General features: G+C 36.6%; 2 protein-coding genes across 7 annotated transcripts in view; one reads left to right on the top strand and one right to left on the bottom strand.

Moving 5' to 3' along the window:
- The window catches only part of LOC106067336 (P protein-like), a 33,320-nt gene extending 20,016 nt beyond the window's left edge, over nt 1-13,304 (top strand). For all 6 annotated transcript variants that reach the window (XM_056038244.1, XM_056038242.1, XM_056038246.1 and 3 more), the window contains exons 12-21: nt 301-433; nt 1,321-1,456; nt 2,265-2,409; nt 3,294-3,345; nt 4,006-4,114; nt 5,020-5,147; nt 6,318-6,482; nt 9,991-10,084; nt 10,255-10,348; nt 11,988-13,304. In XM_056038244.1, coding sequence (XP_055894219.1) covers nt 301-433; nt 1,321-1,456; nt 2,265-2,409; nt 3,294-3,345; nt 4,006-4,114; nt 5,020-5,147; nt 6,318-6,482; nt 9,991-10,084; nt 10,255-10,348; nt 11,988-12,078 — 1,147 coding nt within the window. In that variant the 3' untranslated portion in view covers nt 12,079-13,304. The remainder of the gene's footprint in view (nt 1-300; nt 434-1,320; nt 1,457-2,264; nt 2,410-3,293; nt 3,346-4,005; nt 4,115-5,019; nt 5,148-6,317; nt 6,483-9,990; nt 10,085-10,254; nt 10,349-11,987) is intronic.
- Nucleotides 13,300-20,908, bottom strand: LOC106067314 (uncharacterized). The gene is made up of 4 exons (XM_013226484.2): nt 20,472-20,908; nt 18,456-18,557; nt 16,912-17,079; nt 13,300-14,191 (listed from the first exon to the last, which is right to left on the bottom strand). The coding sequence occupies exons 1-4, from the start codon at nt 20,743-20,745 to the stop codon at nt 13,935-13,937; spliced, it is 801 nt and encodes a 266-aa protein (XP_013081938.1). The 5' UTR covers nt 20,746-20,908; the 3' UTR covers nt 13,300-13,934.
- Nucleotides 20,909-23,279: the final 2,371 nt, after the last annotated feature.

The following is a 23,279-nucleotide window of genomic DNA, read 5'->3' as shown; positions in this document are numbered from 1 at the left end:
TTTGTGTGGCCAGTGCAAAGTGTTTTAATTTCCCCATCAAGATGTCATCAAGATGTCATGTGCTCATCAGACTGGAACTCGTGTTAAAGTCTTAACTTAAAGTCTCTTACGAACTTAAGATTTTCTTCCCAGTAAGCTGATACGTACCTCCCCCCCCCCGCACCTCTAACCACACAACCCTCAAGGAAGTTTAAATAAATACAATATTGTGGTATTATACCACTTGTCAAATGAAAACAAAAGTTTAATACAAATTTCCCAATGCTTTATATTTTTTAGAATACACTTCAATGTTTGCAGGTTATGCGAGGTTCTAAATTTGGATCCACGTCGCATTCTGATTGCTGAAGTTCTTTTCTCTAACATTGGGGGGACAGCAACTGCGATTGGGGATCCTCCTAATGTCATCATTGTGGGAGCTCTGAGTTCAAAGGTCAGTTTGTTTTTTCCTAACAGAAACGTAATATCTCGTGAATGCTACAGGAAGCTGTTTATATTTGTAGCCAATCGTTGTAACTGAAGTGGCTACATTTGTAATTCTTAAACAATAGAGGAACAACTTCTAACCAACATACTCAGAGTTTCATCTGCGCCCATCGCCCATCATTAAGTTCAAGTGGCTTGCTTCTCTTGTGTCGTCGTGTCATTCACTTTAGTCTAACATCGACTTGGGGGAAACAAAAACGTTTCCGGCGTCAGCTTGCTTTCGCTTGCATAAGGGGAGAACACTTCAAGAGACAGCTGGAAAACTCTCTCGAAATCTGCGGGATGCACTTTTTAGACCATAGCGAAAGCTAACGAAGACGGAAGACGATAGACGAATCGCCTTAGTATAACTTAGATCGACCATTGGGAGAATGGTTTTTCGTCTGTGTTTGATTGGGTAAAATATGTCGGTTATAACTTGGTCTCATTTGACACGTCAAGTACAGCATTAATCTTTGAACACAAAGACAAGCCTTACTCCTAGAAGACATTTGTAGTCTGAATTTTTATTTATTTAACTTTTCTTTCTTTTTTTATCGTCCTTCCTTTTCAATTTTTCCCTTAGAAAAATGTAAACATGTTTTACTTTGAAACGAATACAATGTTCCTTTTTTGTATGAATCTTTGATGGCTTGAAGATCAAATGATGTAGCCCTTTTATTTTCTCTAAGCGCTGTTAGTTTATTATTTCAAACTGTTGAATTTAAAACAATTATGTTTCTGTGCAGTTTGTGTGTTTTACATTAGCCTACCAAAAAATTTTTACTCCCAAAACATTTTCGGTTTCGTTTCATTGTTACGCTTCATCCATTTTTTTGTTTTTCATCCCACCAGGGCATCTCCTTCTCTGTGTTCACTATGCACATGTTCCCAGGCATTGTCTTTGTCAGTCTAGCAGGCTATGGTCTGCTGCGTTTGTATTATAGACAGATTGACAGACTCAAAAACAAGGATCCCCAAGACATAGCGGGTAAAGTACACTCGTTTTAACAAGTTCCATTAACAACACATCGCAAGTGATGTACACAAAACATAATCTTGTTCTACGGTGCACAAGAAATGATGCAGCAGTTCAGTACACAAGACATAATTGTTTCTTGCTAACAATACTAATTAGATCTACTTCATTGTGCTAATTTCGCACATATCCTACACTACAGAATCTTTTTTTTTACTTTGAGAATCTATTTATGTTGAATACTCTTCGTACAAATCTTATATATCTGTCTGGTAAAAAGTTTGTACACGTTATTTCTCCCACACATAATCTCCGATCAGATTGAAATTCTGTATAATTATTTCTTGTACCTGACAAAACAAGTAATTATATATTTTATATTTGGAATCGAACGAGGGAAATAAATTGTACATGACAGATGTGGTGGTATAAGTTGAATTAGTTCCCTTTATACTTTGTGTCCAACAGACTTAAGGATATGTGAAGGTGAAGGTGATACTTTGTGTGGAGAATTTTTTAGGTCATCGCTTAAAAATGTGTAATGAACAATAGATATGTATTGAACTTTCTATTTTCATAAGCACTTCCCAGGCACAGTGGTTAGTGTATTGGTTTCAGGAGGCTTGCGCCCTCAAGTTCGAATTCAAGTTATACAATTTAAAAAATAAATGTGTAAAAAAAAAAGCAAAACAAAATAAAACAAATAAACATTTTATTTGACGATCTTGACGCATACACCATGTGACACAAATAAAAAAAAGCGTATTACGTGGTTGCTTGTTGTAGTTCAAAGGTTAAATCTGAGTTTGAAACTTTGTAGAAATGAAGCACGAGATTGCTATGTGGAGAAAAGCTGCAATGAGGCTGCAGGTCATCACTAGAGAGGAGACTGTCATGAGAGCGTTGTTCCTTCAGAAAGCACTCCAGATCGAGCACACCATGAATAAGATCATCTTTAAAGGAAGGTGGGTCCAGGACTTTCAAATCTAGTCAATTAAAGGGAAAGTGGGTCCATTTCTCAAAGACTTTCAAATCTAGTCAATTAAAAGGAAGGTGGGTCCAAGACTTTCAAATCTAGTCAATTAAAAGGAAGGTGTCTCTATTTCTTCAAGATTTTAAAATATATTTACTTATAAAGGAATATGGGTCAAAAACTTTAAAATCTGTTCAGTTGCAGGGTTAGTGTTGTAGTTTTTCATGCCTCTTCATGTCATAATACATTGAAAATAAATATATCTGATGATTCCAGTCTAGACTAGCTAATAAAACGTTGACCCTGAAAAATCAGGTAAAAACTGAGAAAAATCTTGTAAAAATTGTTTGAAAATTGATTTAAAAACGAACATAAGAATGATATGAATTTTAACTTTCTCTCACATTTCGATGGAATAATTCATTTGTCCTATTTGTAGTGTCACAACCTATATATGGATTTAGTCCCCTTATTACGTTTTGACACGTTTTTTTCCCCAGTTTTCATTCTTGGATCAAGTTAAAATTTTGCATAATTATTCATAGCCAATAACAATACACGAATCAATTCAAGAATTAGCTAATTGTTAATCATTTAGTACTAATTAATTAATTTTTGTTTATATAGTAGAAAGGGAGCTAAACCCTATATTTTTCAGATAAACGGCAGTAGTAAGTGGTTCTTTCCTTAGCTAAGCTTTACTTTTTATTTTGATGTATTATTTTTTATATTGCTTGTTTTAAAATAGATTACTCCAGTCATTGGAATTAAAACAAGCTTGTATGTCAATTACAAAACTTTTTCATCTTATCTTGAAAACATAGTTTTATATGCTTACTGCAATTGTTATTGACATTTGTATTTTATTTTTTTTAGAAAATGTCTGGAAGATGATAAAAAAGAAACACTGAGAAAGTTAGAGAGTCAGGTAAATCACTCTTTTTAAACATCTTTTAAATCAGGGTCTAGAGAACTCCTGACATGACATGGACACGTTAAAGTAAGTCTTTCAACAATTCAAAGAAACAACAGGGATTAATGAAGAGACATATATATTTAATAAAAGCCATCAGAATAAACTGCAACTGTAAACAACGCCATCACATGCTATTAAATATACAACAAACTATGAAAGCTGCCCACTACAGTACTTCTACGGTTAGTCTCAAAACTCTAACAACAATAACAATCTCTCAAGGGCCGTAACTCTACTTTAACTCATAGACCAATGAAATCAAAACAAATAAACATAGAATTCGACCTATCTTACAACCAAGATTCTATTAACTAACAATTAACAATACTATGTACAAATATAATCATCACACAAAGTTTGACCATAGCCCTTATGCACTGTGTCCAGTAACCAAGACTCTCAATCACGTATTTTGCTGAACACACTACAGCGAGGCACCTGTTCTTACGTAGTCAAATAATTTCCAAATAATATGGAGTCTGTAGAAATTCTAAATGGTGGTTAGACGTTGCATTATATTTATAGTGTTTTTTTTAGTCATAGATGTACTCCGTACTTATGATACATGTAACAGCGACTACAATTTTGTTATAATAATCCACTTATCCACAGTACGTGATCAAGGACTACACTATGCTGTTAAAAAGTAGCATCGTGCTGTTGGCTGTCATCATCTTGCTGTTTATCTACTCCTTCGTCAGTGCCCTTCACCTGGACATTGGTCAGTAACCATTTAGACAATTAAATGTTTGACTATACAAGTTTTAGTTAATTAAGTTTGATACTAAACATAAATAAATAGGTTAGAGTAGAAGCAGCTAGATGGATCATCCTACCAGAACATTAACATCTCCATGTCTATCCAACTGATGATAACTTCCAGACTTGGTCTCTCTAGATGTACATTGAATGTTTTTGTTTAGGTAGAAGTCAACATTTCATTTTCAGCCTAGTTTATTTCGTAATGCTCTAAAGGAGTAGCAGCCCTTGAGGGTAGCAAATGTGCGTCCTCTCTTGTCCATGCTCTCTCCAGAGGACACATGATTAGGTCTTTTGTCCATGGTCTCTATAGAGGACACATGATTAGGTCTCTTGTCCATGCTCTCTCCAGAGGACACATGATTAGGTCTTTTGTCCATGCTCTCTATAGAGGACACATGATTAGGTCTCTTGTCCATGCTCTCTATAGAGGACACATGATTAGGTCTCTTGTCCATGCTCTCTCCAGAGGACAAATGATTAGGTCTCTTGTCCATGCTCTCTCCAGAGGACACATGATTAGGTCTCTTGTCCATGCTCTCTCCAGAGGACACATGATTAGGTCTTTTTTCATTGGGAACACGCTGCTAGGCTCATTAAATAGATCAGATGAAGATCGGGGAATAGCCAGCTTGAAGGTCAGAGCAAAGTCTTGGCAAGGTCAGGGAAACATCGGGGGGGGGGTGTAGATCAGAGGACGATCACGAGAAAGTCAGCTAAAGATCATTGGAGAGGTCGATGGAAGGTCAGGAGAAGGACATTCTTTTCTTTTTTCCTCTTTCCCCCTCCTATCTGAGATTGCACGTTAATTCCACTCTATTTACTCTTTGTTTTCGACGTAATAACAGCCATATTTTCTATGTCTAGGGTGGATTGCAGTACTGGGCGCCTTGTGGCTTCTGGTGTTGGCCGATGTGAGCGACATGGACAGAATACTACATAAAGTGGAGTGGAGTACTCTGCTTTTCTTTGCTGCTCTGTTTATATTGATGGAGGTGAGGGCTCACACCATAGTTACCAGAAGCTGATTTTTTTTTTAAGTTATGATCGATTTGAAAGGTTTTGAAAGGATATTTATATATATCCTTATATTTATTTATAACACATTAACAGTGTTTTAGTAGAAAGTAATTCCTTAGCTTTGCAATTGATAGAAAAGTGTTTTAGGTATTTGTAGTTTGTACTAGTTTTATTTGTTTTCTGGGTTAATTGGTAAAAAAACTTGGACTACCAGACTACAATCAAGGAAATGTACCAATACGAAAAAGAACAGGAAGCACTTTTCCATGCAAACAACACAGCTTAATGTCTAGTACTGCCCAAACGTATTTTGTAGCTAAGCAGCCCCATCTCTTCTGTGTCCTTACAGTTGGCAACACTCGAGCAAAATATATGCCGCTGTTTCCTGTGCGTTGGTGACGCCAAAATCGTAGTTTAGTTTTAATTGAGCAGTCAAAGAATGTTGTGCGTCTTGTACCAACAGGCCTGGTAGAGTCATTGGGTTCGAGGATTTAGATACTTTGTGTACAATCTTTGTGACAACTACCTGATATAGAATCCACTGCAAAGCTCATCTCGTGTATTAGGCAACTAGTACAATGTGGAGGTTGAGAAAAGCAAAGAGGAATAAAATTTCAGTTAATAATCTTCAGCAGAGATAAAATATTCTAAATCCTATTAGAAAAATATCATTAATAATATATTTAGAATTTTACCTCAATTAAAAAAATGTATTAACAAGAGATTTACCCTACACGGCAACAAAATTCAAATTGATATTGATTAAAAAAAATAATAATCTTTTTTTAAACAGTTCATCGGGCTAGTCATAGACAAGATATGTTTTCTAATGGCCACGTTCCCTGGCAAAGTCTAAAGCAATGAAAGCTATTTATATTAACATAAATCATTCGCGTTATTTTCTCCTTGTACAAGACTCACTGACCCCCCCCCCCTTATAATAACTTTTTCTGCTTCTTATTCTAAAGTGTTTCAAGAAACAAAAAAGATTTTTATTTAAACAGAAAGGAGAAAAGGGAAAGAATGAATATAAGATTAAATGGCTGCCTTCAGCCGTAGGACTAGGGTCATATAGAAATGAGGCTAAAATGTCATCATTGATCTAGCAGTGTCTTGACCACATCTTTGATTGTTCGTGGTTTCAGGCCCTGTCAGAGCTCGGGATGATCACTACAATAGGTGACGTGATTGCAGAGATTATCAAGTCAGTTGGTCCAGAACACCGGCTACTTCTGGCCATCGTGGTCATCACTTGGATCTCTGCGATAGCGTCCAGCTTTATAGACAACATTCCTTACACCACTGCTATGGTAAATATGTTTTTTTTTTCTGTTTACATGCTTTGCTATTTTATTTGTGACATGTCTGATAAGGATTGAATTCAATGCAAACTAAGGTGTTTAGGATCATTAACAAATTCTATTATGAAGCAGTGCACGTACTTTATGACCATGACTCATGCAGTGTCTTGCAACTAACTATTTCTAAGTTGTTTTTTATGCTCTCCTCTTCAAATAAAAAAAAAATAACTAAAATGACGCATCTGACAAACCATACTTTCTCAACGCCATCCAGTTGTCTCATGAAGAAATACTTGTATACGTGAAAAAGTACTCGAATAAAGCGAAGAACAATCCACGCAGTTTATTGTTAGGCTATAAGATTGAATTAAACAGTTTAAAAGAAGCTTAGAGCAACATCAACACCAATACTCAGTGAAAGGGGGGAAGAGGGCTAAGTTATGTCCCTTACATTCCGAGAGGCTACAACTGTGCATGAATGTTTTAATTGCTTATAATGTTTACATTGTTCACTGGAGCAAAGAGTGGACATGGGGCACCAATAAAAGACAAGCAAGGCAAAACTTTGCTAACAAAAGAACAGGATGCAAGATGAGTAGAGCACTTTAAAGAGATCCTTAACCAACCGTCGCCAGACCTGACTCCGGACAATGATCTCAGGGTCAAGACAGACCCAATAACAACTGAGGAGGTTACCATGGCCATTGCAGTACTTAAGAACAACAAAGCTTCAACAGTCTGTAGATGAGAGGCTCAGAGAAGAGCAAGCAGGCTTCCGGAGAGGCAGATGATGTGCAGAGCAGATTTTCGTTCTACGAAATATCATAGAGCAAAGTCTCGAGTACCAATAACGGCTTTCGATCAGTTTTATAGACTCTAAGAAAGCGTTTGATAATATCCACCGAGAAAATAGTTAGTGAATATGGCATCCCAGAAAGATTCGTCCAGATTCTACGACACCTATACAGTCAATCTAGTTGATGCATTTACAGAAGAAGGAACAACCGAGTTCTTTAGCATCGAGACAGGTGTGCATCTTATCTCCCTTCCTTTTCCTCCTAGCTATCGACTACATAATGTGGGGAGCAATGAATCAGACTGACTTTGGTATTCCATGGCGTGAACAAAACCGAATGACGAACTTGGACTTTGTCGATGACGTTGCACTACTCGGGGCTACAAATAAATGCATACAAGAAATGACGGAGAGCCTAGCTAGAGAGGCACCCAAAATTGGCCTCCGCATAAACTTGGATAAGACTAAAATTTGGCGAGTGGGATATAAGGCAAAGGGTGCCCCCGTCAGACTTGGTGAGTCAAAGCTTGAAGAGTTGGACAAGTTCACATACCTTGGCAGATTCATAACAAACGATGGCGATGCCTACCATGATGTAGCGTGCCGAATATGAAAGGCATGGAGCATTTTTCAAAGGCTGCAGCCTATTTAGACAAGCCAAGCCATTGGACTTGAGACAAAAATACACTTTCTTAACACAATCGTCATCCCAACAGCAACATATGCATGTGAGAGGAATTTTGGGAGTCAGTTATACAGATCGGTCTCAAACAATAAAATTATATGCCAAACAGGGAATCGAACACTTAGTGAGGTTGTGACAGAGCATCGCATGAGGTTTGCGGGACATGTTCTCCGACAAAATGAACTACGCATACCAAGAGTTGCGATGACATGTAGGTCCATACGAGGAAAGCGCAAACAGGAACGTCCTCGTATAACTTGGCGCCACACATTCATGGAGGACCTCAGAACAGTGGACACCAAGTGGGAGGAGGCTTCAGACATTGCTAGCGACAGATTTTTGTGAAGATAGCTTGCCGCCCAATGCGCCGAACGGCGCAGGAGGACCTAAGTAATGTTTACATATTAAGTTCATTGAAAGAATCAGCGCTATATTTTGAGTATTTATTGGCCTAATGTTAAATAAAGCGTCATTTTTAGCGGCCCCCGAAAGGGGAAAAGACGCTATTATTTTTGTGCGAAATATCTGTCCGTCTGTCCGTCCGTCCGTTTAGATCTCGTAAACTAGAAAAGATATTGAAAATCCGACATCACAATATTTTAGACCATTCAAAGTTCTGATGCAAAGGCTACTTTTTTTTTCCTGAAAGCGAAAAATCTAATTTTTAAAATCAGTTATGCAAGCAGTTTTTTAAAGAGAAAAAGCTAATTAGTATGCATTATAAGTTAGACCTAATTAATTGGCGGAAATTTTTTTTTTTGAGGATTTGAATAAGAGATTAAGCCATTTCAAAACTATTAGATCAATTATAAGACATCAGTTAGGCCACGGGAGGCTAGGTGCCTGAGCGGTAAAGCACTTGGCTTTCGAACCGGGTGTCCCGGGTTCGAATCCTGGTGAAAAATTAGATTTTCAACTTTGGAATCTTTGGGTGCCTCTCAGAGTCCACTCAGCTCTAATGGGTACCTGACATTAGTTGGGGAAAAGTAAAGGCGGTTGGTCGTTGTGCTGGCTACATGACACCCTCGCTAACCGTAGGCCACAAAAACATCATCTGCCCTATAAACCACAAGGTCTGAAAGGGGAACTAGTTAGGCCAAGTTCACATCTTACTTTTACATTCACTTTCACCTATCCTTTGATCTGCGGGACCGTTGGGGCACTACACAAGATCTGTTAACCTTCTTTCTCCATTCTTATCTCTCATTTGTCTTTGATATAATTTCATTCGGATGATCTTTCTGAAAATATTGAAGCCTGCCTGGGTGGACCACTTCGGGGGCCGATTTTGAGTTTCTGTTTCCACACAAACTGTCTTTTGTAACCTTGTTTCAAAGTAAGTTTGTATTACATTGTTTGTGTTACATTATTTGTAATACTTTGTTTGTGTTACATTGTTTGTATTACATTGTTTGTATTACATTGTTTGTTTTAGTGTTTGTTTTATTGTTTCTTTAGCACGCTTAGGATGTTCCTTTAGAATTGAAGCCCAGCCCTTCCGCAACCCGGCGTGGGATATCGGAGGGCAGGTTTCGAACCCGGGATAACTGTGACCATCGAACGACAGTCTAGAACACAAGCAATTAGATCAGGAAGCTATCCGTTAACATAATCATTATGAGCTCGCTCGCTTAAGCATCATTAACTTAAGCATCAATTAGAACTGCCTAGTCTGGAAACCACTGAGCGGTTCATCTCAAATCTAGGATTACTGATCTGAGCCTCCGACATGTACAGTGAGAGGAAAGAAGAAGAAGAAGAAATGATCAAAGTCATTAGCCCATTACTCATATATATATTTCCAGTGATTATATTTTGTTAAAGATATCCATTAAACCTTTCTACCGTATGACAAGACTTGTTAGTCTCCGACCTCGTCAGCGTATTAGTTCGAAAGACAAAAAAAAACTAGGTCAACACTATATTGGAGAAACCAGAGAGTTGGGGAAAGGGAGAAAATCTATACATGATCAAGAAAAAATAATAATAAGGGAGAGAAATGTGTATGTTTACATGTAAGTTTTTGTTTCTTTAAGGTGCCTGTCCTGCAACATTTGAGTGAAGACAAAGATCTACAACTTCCGTTAATCCCTTTAGTTACCTCTCTTGCTTTTGGCGCATGTCTTGGAGGTAAAAAAAAATACATATATTTTTAAAAAGATTTATAATAAAGGTTGCATTCTAAATTGCATTGTTTTCAGAATAATTGAGATTTAACTTTCTAAATTACATCTTATCTTAAATTGACAATCACATTATATATTAAATGTTTTATTTGTGAAACACCAACCTCTTTCTAGGCAATGGTACCCTGATCGGTGCCTCGTGCAATGTCGTCTGCGCTGGAATTGCAGAACAACACGGCTACGGCTTTACTTTCTGGGAGTTTTTCAAGTAAGTTCATTGGCCAGTTTTCTTGGCGTCAACTAGTTTGCATTATGTTGTTATTTATTTTCAACCTGAAGACTAAAGAGAATCCAGATGTGTGGCTGAGACATGAACCGTTGGCTACCTAACAGGGAAAAGGGGGGGGGGGAACTCGAGTTGGACTCTCGATGTAAACCAGAAATTATTAATTAAGACTCCAGCTCAAAAGTTTTTGTTGATGGCCCTAAGGCAACACGGAAATCTTCTTACAGCCCTCCCCCAGTTGTTAAGGGTCGTTGACTACCAAACTGCTGGTAGACAACTATATCCGCTGTGGGGGTAATATATCTTCAAATAACTTGAATGACTTCCTTGTGAATAAAATGAAATATAACTTTTATTGTAATAGAAACAAAATCAAGTTGATATGAGAACAAAATCTAATGTACTAGACTTAAGTCATACTATTTGTGAACAAAATCTAATGTACTAGACTTAAGTCATACTATTTGTGAACAAAATCTAATGTACTAGACTTAAGTCATACTATTTGTGAACAAAATCTAATGTACTAGACTTCAGTCATACTATTTGTGAACAAAATCTAATGTACTAGACTTCAGTCATACTATTTGTGAACAAAATCTAATGTACTAGACTTAAGTCATACTATTTGTGAACAAAATCTAATGTACTAGACTTCAGTCATACTATTTGTGAACAAAATCTAATGTACTAGACTTCAGTTATACTATTTGTGAACAAAATCTGATGTACTAGACTTAAGTCATACTATTTGTGAACAAAATCTAATGTACTAGACTTCAGTCATACTATTTGTGAACAAAATCTAATGTACTAGACTTCAGTCATACTATTTGTGAACAAAATCTAATGTACTAGACTTCAGTTATACTATTTGTGAACAAAATCTGATGTACTAGACTTAAGTCATACTATTTGTGAACAAAATCTAATGTACTAGACTTCAGTCATACTATTTGTGAACAAAATCTAATGTACTAGACTTCAGTCATACTATTTGTGAACAAAATCTAATGTACTAGACTTAAGTCATACTATTTGTGAACAAAATCTAATGTACTAGACTTAAGTCATACTATTTGTGAACAAAATCTAACTCCCTACAATAACACAACCTTTCAATCTCACGTTCTGCAGTCGTCTCCCCTAACTAAAACCAATGGCGACATTGCCACCTATCTTGCATCATTCACAACCAATCGCTAACCTCTTCCCACCGTCACTATAGAAACACACACTCCATGACACCCCCTGAATAGCCTACTCAGTGTAGAAACAAGGCGACTGCTGAGTTTAACCCGGAAGTGCTCCCTTCACATTTTCTCGTTCACCACCCGACTTATAATTAAGTTTCACAATTATTTAGAATTTTAAGTTTAAAAAAAACTCAACAACATCTACACATACCATAGTGAATAACTTGCTGTTCTCATGGCTTCAAATTAAATCTACCGACTCAGTTTTTGTAGCCACTTGTGTTTGAACCTAAAATATTCATCCTTAGATCGATCAAAAGTATTTGTCCTGGTAACAGTTAGAAATAAGTTAGTTTCTCCAGATAAAAATTAGAAATTAGTTTAGTGGATTTAAGTGTGCTGACATTTCTTTGTTCTCATTACAGAATTGGTTTCCCCATGATGCTAGTGACCACACTAGCTGCCACCTGTTATATTTTATTGTGCCACAGTGTCATTCACTGGAACAACGTGTGACAGATGGCACTCAGTCCGTTCTGCAGATAGTATTGACTGTGATGACATGCATAGCAACCGTTGTGTTGTGGTTGTTTTTCTCAACACTTGAATCCAGGCTCCAGTTATGAAAACATTGTAGATTTCGTAGATACGAAATTAATAGTCCATTCATTCCAATGTCTCGATGTATAGACCAACTTATGTTTCAAGGGAACAGGACAAAGACTCTTGTATGGACCCAAGGAAAACAGGAATTACATTTTCCTTCTGTTATGCAAATGTATTTTTGAAAAAAAAAAACAAAAAACATGAACATGATATTCGTTCATTTCATACATTTCCATTTTTTGCCCAAATACTTTTTGCCGATACTTTAATGTAGATACGTGCTTAATTCAATGTATTTTGTAGGCTAAAAAGATGATATTAATTTAAAGCTCTCTCGCAATCTTTTGTGTTCATGTTTACATCGGTATCCACACTTTTGTAACTCACGTTTTTCATCAATGACTTGTTATAAAACTTTGTGAACATATTTATTCCTTGACTTTTTGGCATTAACGATTATTTCTGTACTCATAGTCACATTCTCCCATAGTCACATTCTCCCATAATCACATTCTCCCATAGTCACATTTTTCCCATAGTCACATTCTCCCATAATCACATTCTCCAATAGTCACATTCTCCCATAATCACATTCACTCGTATTTTTTTAAATATGTGTTGCTATTTTTTGTTTATTTTCAAAGTCACAATATTTGCTTAACAATTTCACTGAAGTTAACAAGAAATGCCTACATGACATAGGGTTTCATTTTATGTGCGGCGCTGCGTGCTATGTACTGGAGGCATCTAGAGAAAGTAACGATTATATGGCTAGAGCCCGTAACTCCATATCAACTCCATATCGCGGTTACCTCATAGCACAACGTGGCGACGAGCTATTGGTCTCCACTACCCACAGGTTGCGACGTAGCAGGTAAGAGGTGAGGCCTACTAGAACTAATGTTCTCGATTGATTGGTATCTGATTGTACTGTCTACACTCGGATGACCACAAAAAAACTGAGGCACTGTCTAAACCTACATTGATTTGTCTTTCTTTCAATTATTTCAGCAGTCAAACTATCTTACATGTCTCATTGAACCTTCACCTCCACAAAGTAAAATAAAAAAACACTTTCAACAATATCAAATGATTGACGAAACAATGAAATAAAAAATTGACACTGAATACTAATATTTGTATGGTTTTTGTCTTTTTTATATAAATTGCATTTTAGAGTAAATTTAACAATAATAAATTACACAAGGCTTTAAATAAATCTTTTTAAAATATTTTTTTAGACCATTCAGAAAGAGTTTTTCTAGTCTGTAAAAGCTTACCTACAAAGGTAACCCAAATGTCAAAATGAAATAGAGTCGTAAGATGATCAAAGTAGAGTCCCGCTGTACATGTATTGTAAATATTGCATCATTAAAGCTTTGCGAGCACATTAAGACAAAATAATTCATGCGTGTCCTGGCTATACATAAAGACACAATGTATTTGCGGGAGAGATTTCGTGAAAAGCAAACAAGACGTCCATCCCGTGTGCTGGAATTGATTTCATCCACAATTTCATTCAAAATGAATGACAGAAGAGTTACTTTTTTAAAAAAAGAACAGCGCGTATTTGAAAGACTTTTTATAAACTTCTACTACTTTTCTATACAGATGCAGAGATTATATATAGAGTTATTTCATTCAGTATAAAACGAAACTTCTCAGTAAAAATGTTTTAAAAATGATGGGGCCTTGCAAAATTTGTGTCATATTAAGATAGATAAATAAGATTCATTTTTCATCGGATTTATGACAAATAATGAAAGTTAAATGGTGTAGGTAGGCAGAATAGAGTACAGTCTCTCCACGCCTTTTTTCATGCCTGACTTGAGGTTCTGTTGGTCCAGAGATGTTCTCATGTGCAGGTCGTACTGGTGGTTCAGGTAGCCCGTGGTGTTCAGGTGCGTCACCAGCTTGCTGGGGCTCACGCCACGGACCATCTTCTCCATGTGCTGAAGGTGTAAAGCTTTCAAGATCTCGGCACTGGTGGTTGGCTCTTGGTGCGGTAGGGTTGCTCGCACAGCTGGTGGGATGTTAACAATATGTAGGTCAGAGTCATTAAACAAATATGAGGATTCTTATTATAAAGTAATCGAGGATTCTAGGAAGTAGCTCTTGCAGATATTACTTGAGAACGAGAGAAGAAGAATATACTCTAGAATTGATAAATAAAATTTACGGCTACGCTTGTATATAATCATTGTTTCAGTAGACTTACACATGGAAATTATATTGTATTAACAAGCATTACAGCTTCTGAAAACAGAAAGTAGGCCTACGTTTAAATATTTTTAAGTTACAAAATAGTTATGGGGAAGCAACAAGAACAAGTCAAGACAATGTGATACTTGGTATAGCTTTCATGAATAGAAGGGGTCAGTTAAGTCAAGACAAGGTGATACTAGGTATAGATTTCATGAATAGAAGGGGTCAGTTAAGTCAAGACAAGGTGATACTGGGATAGCTTTCATGAATAGAAGGCGTCAGTTAAGTCAAGATAAGGTGATACTTGGTATAGCTTTCCTGAATAGAAGGCGTCAGTTAAGTCAAGACAAGGTGATACTGGGTATAGCTTTACTGAATAGAAGTAGTCAGTTAAATGAAGACAAGGTGATACTGGGTATAGCTTTCCTGAATAGAAGGGGTCAGTTAAGTCAAGACAAGGTGATACTGGGTATAGCTTTCCTGAATAGAAGGGGTCAGTTAAATGAAGACAAGGTGATACTGGGTATAGCTTTCCTGAATAGAAGGCGTCAGTTAAGTCAAGACAAGGTGATACTTGGTATAGCTTTCCTGAATAGAAGGCGTCAGTTAAATGAAGACAAGATGATACTGGGTATAGCTTTCCTGAAAAGAAGGAGTCAGTTAAATGAAGACAAGATGATACTGGGTATAGCTTTCCTGATTAGAAGGCGTCAGTTAAATGAAGACAAGATGATACTGGGTATAGCTGTCCTGAATAGTAGGCGTCAGTTAAATGAAGACAAGATGATACTGGGTATAGCTTTCCTGATTAGAAGGCGTCAGTTAAATGAAGACAAGATGATACTGGGTATAGCTTTCCTGAATAGTAGGCGTCAGTTAAGGTAAGACAAAGTGATACTGGGTATAGCTGTCCTGAAAAGTAGGCGTCAGTTAAGTCAAGACAAGGTCATACTGGGCATAGCTGTCCTAAATAGAAGGCGTCAGTTAAGGTAAGACAAGGTGATACTGGCTATAGCTGTCCTGAAAAGAAGGCGTCAGTTAAGTCAAGTTGATACTGAGTATAGTTGAACTGAAAAAAAGGCGTCAGTTAAGTCAAGACAAGGTGATACTGGGTAAAGATGTGATGAAAAGAAGGCGTCAGTTATCACTAGATCAAGAAAACAAAAGATACCCCTATGAGGTGTCTTTAAAAAATGTGTGTTTCATCTGTTACTAGAGCTTCGAAGCTATTTGCTACCAACTGCTTTCCTCTGTCGTACTGACGCCTGGGTTGATCTTTATAGCACTTCCGGGCACCTTTTTTTTAAACTCACCAAAAAAAGATGCCGAACAATAAGTAGTGCTTCTATACTGAGACCCAAAAGAAAATCCCTTGCTGAAGACAAGAGCAGACGACGAAAATAGAATTTAAATTTACCCCACCCCCTTTCATCGTGGACAACGGGTTCGTTCCATTAGATGTGTGGTGTGTGGTTAAATATGCAGGTCGCATCTGGGTCTATCTTATCACATGAAATACTGCATTTATCAATAATCTTTAGTTTGGAAGACAAAACTTTGTATATGTTTTAATTAAAGTTAAGAAACCGCTTTCCCTCCCCCTTCAGCTTGCTGTTATAGTTCTCCTGAAAATATTAGGGGGGCTAGGTTAAATTAAAATAAAGCTTCAAGCACCCAACTTTCCATCAATCAGGCATCTAACTTTTCATCAATCAAACATCTAACTTTTCATCAATCAAACATCTAACTTTCTATCAATCAGGCATCTAACTTTTCATCAATCAAACATCTAACTTTTCATCAATCAAACATCTAACTTTCCATCAATCAGGCATCTAACTTTTCATCATTCAAACATCTAACTTTTCATCAATCAAACATCTAACTTTTCATCAATCAAACATCTAACTTTCCATCAATCAGGCATCTAACTTTTCATCAATCAAACATCTAACTTTTCATCAATCAAACATCTAACTTTTCATCAATCAAACATCTAACTTTCCATCAATCAGGCATCTAACTTTTCAGCAATCAAACATCTAACTTTTCATCAATCAGGCATCTAACTTTTCAACAATCAAACATTTAACTTTCCATCAATCAGGCATCTAACTTTTCATCAATCAAACATCTAACTTTCCATCAATCAGGCATCTAACTTTTCATCAATCAAACATCTAACTTTTCAGCAATCAAACATTTAACTTTCCATCAATCAGGCATCTAACTTTTCATCAATCAAACATCTAACTTTTCATCAATCAAACATCTAACTTTCCATCAATCAGGCATCTAACTTTTCATCAATCAAACATCTAGCTTTCCATCAATCAAACATCTAACTTTCCATCAATCAAACAACTAACTTTTCATCATTCAAACATCTAACTTTCCATCAATCAAACATCTAACTTTCCATCAATCAAACAACTAACTTTTCATCATTCAAACATCTAACTTTCCATCAATCAGGCAACCCCTTTTTTCTATTGATGATCGTCAGTTCCTTGAAAGGAGAAACAACATTGACTGTACCTTGGGGAATGCCGTCTTCCTCTTCATCCTCCTCCTCGTCGTACTGACATTCCCCCTTGGCAGACTCCAGGCCCTCCTTCCCAGTAAGTGTACTTTCAAAGCAAGTGTTCAAGGCTTCCAAGTCTTCAGGAAGGTCCAACTTGTAGCTGGGTAAGGACGACGCTTGTTCTAGATGCAAACAACGACAGCAATTTAAAAAATTCATATCTTATTGTATTTGCATTAAGTATCTGTTGGAATCTACGTGGGGACAAAGGCCTTCACATCACAATGAAGGTTTTCATTTAAAGTCTCGACCTCCCAACTCGCATTGGGGGATGGGAGCCGAATGAGGCTTTCGGCCCGTCAATTTCAGAAAAATAATGTGGCTGAGACAACATAATTTTTTTTCTTCGTTATTTGAGGTTTTAACATTTTGGAAATGGATCTTTTACTTTCCATAATATAGTCCTTTTGTTTTAACCACACAATTCCCTTATTAACCAAACCTTTTAGATTTGAAACAGGGGAGATTATCTTTCTCATCCCTATGGAGTTTTACTTTAATTTTTTTTTCTTTTTTTTTTGGTATTTTAATAAGAAAGTCTCTTATCATAAAACGGCAAATTTGAAGTTTCTAGATTTCTGCGAATCGAAAGAAAAATAGTATTTACTGAATCCAAGGACACGTTAGATAAACCCTAGCTGGCCTATTCAGACCTAGGCGAAGAAACGGCGCTGATAGCGAGTGGTTATTTGGTCGAAATTATGTACATGTTTTGCATGTCTATGTGTTCACATCGTGGGCAAACTCATAATACAAGGGTTTAAAAATATTAGACATTTCGGGCAATAACTCTCAGGCCTTATTTCTTTAGACACAAAGAGGTTATGGATATTTTTTAAAGTCCAAATAATATTTAAAAAAATATTTTAAAATATGTAGATCAGAACACCAGAAAAAAAAAAATTCGGAACATTAACATTGTTGACTTTTTCAAGACTTCACATCATCTATCTTAGGTCACTGATTTCTCAATGATTCGTAAAGCCGTTCCAATCTTTGATAAAAAACCACCCATGTTTTATTTTGCGTTCTTCGTTCTATTCCACTTACAAATGGACCATGTAAGATTGTTGGTAAGATGCAATTTCTAAGATTCGTCACCATGAAAAAGGCAATCACTCCACACTTGCAGGCTATGATCTTTGTTATTGTTTCAGGATCCAGAACTAGCTGAAACCATCCATGTTATTGGGCCAGAAAGATTTTCATCAATAGTCATTGTCCATAAAACTAACTCTACGCTTATTTTCTAGACCTAACGCCACATTTAAGATTTGTTTCTGAGGCTAAAAGTTTCTAGCGTTTATTTGCTAAACTTATGTGCTAGACTAATGTTCTAAAGTAATGTGCTAAACTCATGTGCTAAGTAAAACAATAAATAGTTAACTAAGTAACTTAGGTAAACTTTTCTTGCTTTTGAAACAAAAAGCGTTCAAATGACAAAAAGAGTTCTAGCTTAAGACATAGGTCAGTTCTACTGGAGTACTGATGTACTTACTTTGCAACGTTTTCCTCAACACAGTCATCACCTCGTTATGGAGCTCTCTGTAAGGATCTGGCTTTTTGTAGGGCAGCTCACACGGTTTGTCAGAAGTGGAACCTAAAGATTTTGGACAGATCTTACACACTACAGATAATAGGCGGAGGCGCGGGGGCTGGTCGATAAAGCGCTGGGCTTCCGAACCGGGGTCCCTGGTTCGAATACTGGTGAAGACTGGGATTTTTTAATTTAGGAAGTCCACCCAGCTCTAACGGGTTCCGGACATTAGTTGTGGAAAGTAAAGAAGGTTGGTCGTTGTGCTGGCTACACGCCACTCTTGTAAACCAATGGCCTCAGAAACGTATGACCTTTACATCTTCTGCCCTGTCTCAAAGGGGAACTTAATTATTTCTCTTACATATAATAGGCACAGACGACATGAACGCTCTAATGGCGGACACTATTGAAGCCCTTCGCTTCGTATTCTCATCCATGCCACAGACACATAAACAGACACATGCGCATGCGTACACACAAACAAGTAAAATACTTCTAAAATTCTTTTCGTAAAAAACAAAGCTTATCTAAAAGAAGAACTACCATATATCTCAATACAGGAAGAATAATCTACATTTTTCTATATAAAACAAAGTCAATTGATTATTTCTAATTGATAAACTAATTAGTTGATTTTATTTTATATTGATTCGTGTATTGTTATAGACTATGAATAATTATGAAAAATTTCAACTTGATCCGAGACTGGGAAGTGGGAGAAAACACTCGCACAATACATAATAAGGGCAATAGCCGTCATCAAAGACATGTGGCTGGGATGAGAGTCCTTACATACCCCGCGGTTATTGCGGCCTTCGACCGCTTCTAGCAAGCGGACCCAGGACAGGAGTCCGTGCTCTACCATCGTATTAATGGAACATTGTGCAACATTCAGACAGGCCTTGGGGTAAAGAGATTCCAATTCACGCCTGGCCTTTGGAGAAATACTTTCTAACAGTCAAATGAATAATGGAGCGCTGATTTCTAAGAACTTTTTCGAAAAGTACAAATGTGTCTCCGGTTCTAACAGAAAACGTTCTGAAATACATCTTTCCTTTTTCCATCTTTTTTTTTATGGAGATGGGGGGGGGGGTACTCAGAGTCACGAAAATTATTGAAGGGGTACGCATGTGTCATAAGTTTGAGAAACACTGCAGTAGATCTAAAATCTAGATATAGAAATATACTTCTAGATCTAGATATTTTATCTAATCTTTGCTTATATTTTTACATTTTTACGTAAATATAATTTCAATTACATCTAGATTCTAGAACTAGCTCTAGTACAGGTCTAAAATCTCTTTAAAGGTTATTAAGTTTGTTTTCAAGGTAAACGCCAAATGAGACTTTAAAATTCAATTACTTTAGATAATAACAAAGAATCATGGTTTGAATATTCATTGCCGATTGGCGGATCCGATGGGGGCTGCCTCTAAGTTTGTGTGATAACATAAACTTTCTGAGTAATCTTTTTTTTTTCTTTTTTTGGCATTTCTAATTTATATACTATGCATTATTATCTTATCTTATATAATACAGACGTTCATTCAAAAAAGAAAATGATTACGTCCTACGCTTCATGCATCTAGTCATGCATGTTAACCAATGACTTAAATTCAACCCATTCCATGCTCTAATAGCACTAGGGAAGAAGAAGCATTTGTACACATTTTTTCCTAGCATATAAGTATTTTCTGAGTATTTTATTAGATTTTTGTTTTTGTATTTGAAGATTATGGTTCAGTGTTTTATGTATAATAGCTACTTTACTTTTGAGTCTTCTTTCCTGAAGGCTTTCTAAGTTTAGTGATTTTACTAAAGGTGTTACTCTAGTCAAATGTGAATATTCGTTTATTATGAAATTATGTAGCCGTTTCACTTAGCGGTGCAAGGGCAAGTTTTGACTATTTAAAGGGGTCCCCGGGTAAAAAAAAAAAAGCTTGACAGACTGTGAGCTAAAGAGCAATAGGAACTTACCGTACGACAGATACGTAGAACTATGAGCTAAGGGGCTAAGATAAAACTGCTGCGCACACTTCGGAGGTCCCAGACTCTTACACCGGGGCTTCCTTCTAACCGCAGGAGACTCCCTGTCAGTGTCTGAGGACCGTCGCTTGCAGTGTAAGGTTTTCTTCAAAGGTTTATTGGTAATGTTGAGACTTCGGAAAGTCTGCGACAAACCAGGCTTGATGCCATCTTGCAAATCTAGGCATCCGTGTAGAGCTGCAGCCTTCTTTCGTTTTGAGGACATTAACTAATGATGGGATAGCTCGATAAGGGCACCAACACCCAAACATGTAGATCGAGGTTGTTTTCCCATTGATCTTGCCAAAATACTTTCAGTGATATGTCTTGTTTTTCATTTGTAATCTCATGTCAACAAAATATAGGATGTGACGCAATTTTACAAACTTGTCTATGAGAGTTGTGTTTCTTGTAGATTTTTATTAAAATATTATTTCGTTCATTGCATTTTTAGATTTTCTTTTTTGTTTCACATATTTTTAGTTATGGTGGGGAAAAAATAGCCCAAAGATTAATGAGGAATGCAGTATTTCCGGTGGATACGCAGCCCCAGTTGTGACCTATATGATTTGCCACATCCAGGGCAAGCATAACCATAGTCCGCCGGTGATCAATTAAGATTTTCTTTTCGCTAAGTCTGTCCTCGGCAGCAGGTTTTAGTTTATCCCGCGGTCTTAGTAAGTGACCTCCAGCTGTGTCGTTCTGAAGCCGCATGCACAAGAGCTGGTCTTTATAGCGTTTCCGTGGGGCACCTCTGTTACGTCGACCACCTTTACTCTCCCTCAAAAAGACTGCTTTTGGCCTACGTATATTGGAAATGCTGATAAGTTTTAAACATCAAAGAATCACATTTTCTAAACTTATCAGTTTTAAGCTAATTTCGATTTAGAGACCGTCTTTGATTTTTTTGGAGCCGCAGTGGCTGAGCATTAAAGCGCTTGGCATCCGAACCGGGGTCCAGGTTCAAATCCTGGTGAAGACTGGTATTTTTCATTTCGGAATAATTGGGCGCCTCTGAGTCCACCCAGCTCTAAATGGGTACCTGACATCAGTTGGGGAAAAGTAAAGGCGGTTGGTTGTTGTGCTGGCCACATGACACCCTCGTTAACCGTAGGCCACAGAAACAGATGACCTTTACATCATCTGCCCAATTGACCACAAGGTCTGAAAAGGGAACTTTACTTAATTTTAACAATTTGGTTTGTACTTTATGAAATGGAGAGAGTTATAAGTGATAAAAAAACAACATGTGGGCAACTAATTTGTGGTAATAATATAAATCAAAGTTGGTACGAAGTTCAACTGCTACCAAATAACAAGTGGTTGGTTATAAAGCAAAGTTGATACGAAATAAACCTCTTCCAATAAACTGGTGATAATAAAGCAAAGTTGATACGAAATAAACCTCTTCCAATAAACTGGTGATAATAAAGCAAAGTTGATACGAAATAAACCTCTTCCAAGAAACTAGTGATAATAAAGCAAAGTTGATACGAAATAAACCTCTTCCAACAAACTAGTGATAATAATGCAAAGTTGATACGAAATAAACTTCTTCCAATAAACTAGTGATAATAATGCAAAGTTGATACGAAATAAACCTCTTCCAATAAACTAGTGATAATAATGCAAAGTTGATACGAAATAAACCTCTTCCAATAAACTAGTGATAATAATGCAAAGTTGATACGAAATAAACCTCTTCCAATAAACTGGTGATAATAATGCAAAGTTGATACGAAATAAACCTCTTCCAATAAACTAGTGATAATAATGCAAAGTTGATACGAAATAAACCTCTTCCAATAAACTAGTGATAATAATGCAAAGTTGATACGAAATAAACCTCTTCCAATAAACTAGTGATAATAAAGCAAAGTTGATACGAAATAAACCTCTTCCAATAAACTAGTGATAATAAAGCAAAGTTGATACGAAATAAACCTCTTCCAATAAACTAGTGATAATAAAGCAAAGTTGATACGAAATAAACCTCTTCCAATAAACTAGTGATAATAAAGCAAAGTTGATACGAAATAAACCTCTTCCAATAAACTAGTGATAATAATGCAAAGTTGATACCAAGTAGATACGAAGATCAACTGCCACACTTAAGATGTCATCCAGAAATGAATCCTGTTCCAATGTGAAGGCAAAGAAAACTTTACTCTGAAAGGCAGAGTGTTGTCTAAGAATGCTCCTTAAAAAAGTTGCCATTTTAAGAGCATCCAGTGATAAATGTGCATTTCAGAATTATTGGCTAAGTGAATTGGTGAAATGAATGAAAGTTAAAATTATAGCTCTGTGGTTTTATTTAACTGGCAACGGTGATTATTGAATTCAATGTCCTTGACATTGTTTGTCATGAAAATCAATAATTTAGAATCTAAATCAATTAGAATGTTCTAAAAATATTTCGTTTAGTCGTCCCTTTCTATTTCTACGTTGATAGTGTTAATATGATCAAGAACAATCCCCAGCAATCTATTTTAAAAAAAAACACTATTCATATTTATTAACTATACTTGAAATTATTTTACCCTAATTTTTTACATTCTGTTAATTAGGAACGCTGCTCTACATGACAACCTGCATTGTTTAAATCATTCAGATAGAAAGATGCCTTTGTTGAGAACAACGACAAAGACTAGCAACAAAGTGGAGGGAAGGGGTTAAAGTTAAATGAAAGGGGAAGGACTGCTCTTCATTGTCAATTATATCCTCCAAAAGTCATAGATAAAGAAACATAACTCTTGTTAT

Source organism: Biomphalaria glabrata, chromosome 8 (genome assembly GCF_947242115.1).
Source record: "Biomphalaria glabrata chromosome 8, xgBioGlab47.1, whole genome shotgun sequence".
Taxonomy (NCBI): domain Eukaryota; kingdom Metazoa; phylum Mollusca; class Gastropoda; family Planorbidae; genus Biomphalaria; species Biomphalaria glabrata.
The sequence above is the reverse complement of the archived record's forward strand: the minus strand, read 5'-3'. Positions and strand labels throughout refer to the sequence as shown.

What these genes read in the sequence shown, in the direction of transcription:
- LOC106067314 (XM_013226484.2), bottom strand. Translation starts at nt 20,745, where the DNA reads ATGTCCTCAAAACGAAAGAAGGCTGCAGCTCTACACGGATGCCTAGAT. An exon ending in TTCTACGTATCTGTCGTACG is followed by an intron (nt 18,558 to 20,471) that starts GTAAGTTCCTAT and finishes CAAAATCTTTAG; the next exon opens with GTTCCACTTCTGACAAACCG. An exon ending in GTTGAGGAAAACGTTGCAAA is followed by an intron (nt 17,080 to 18,455) that starts GTAAGTACATCA and finishes GTTTGCATCTAG; the next exon opens with AACAAGCGTCGTCCTTACCC.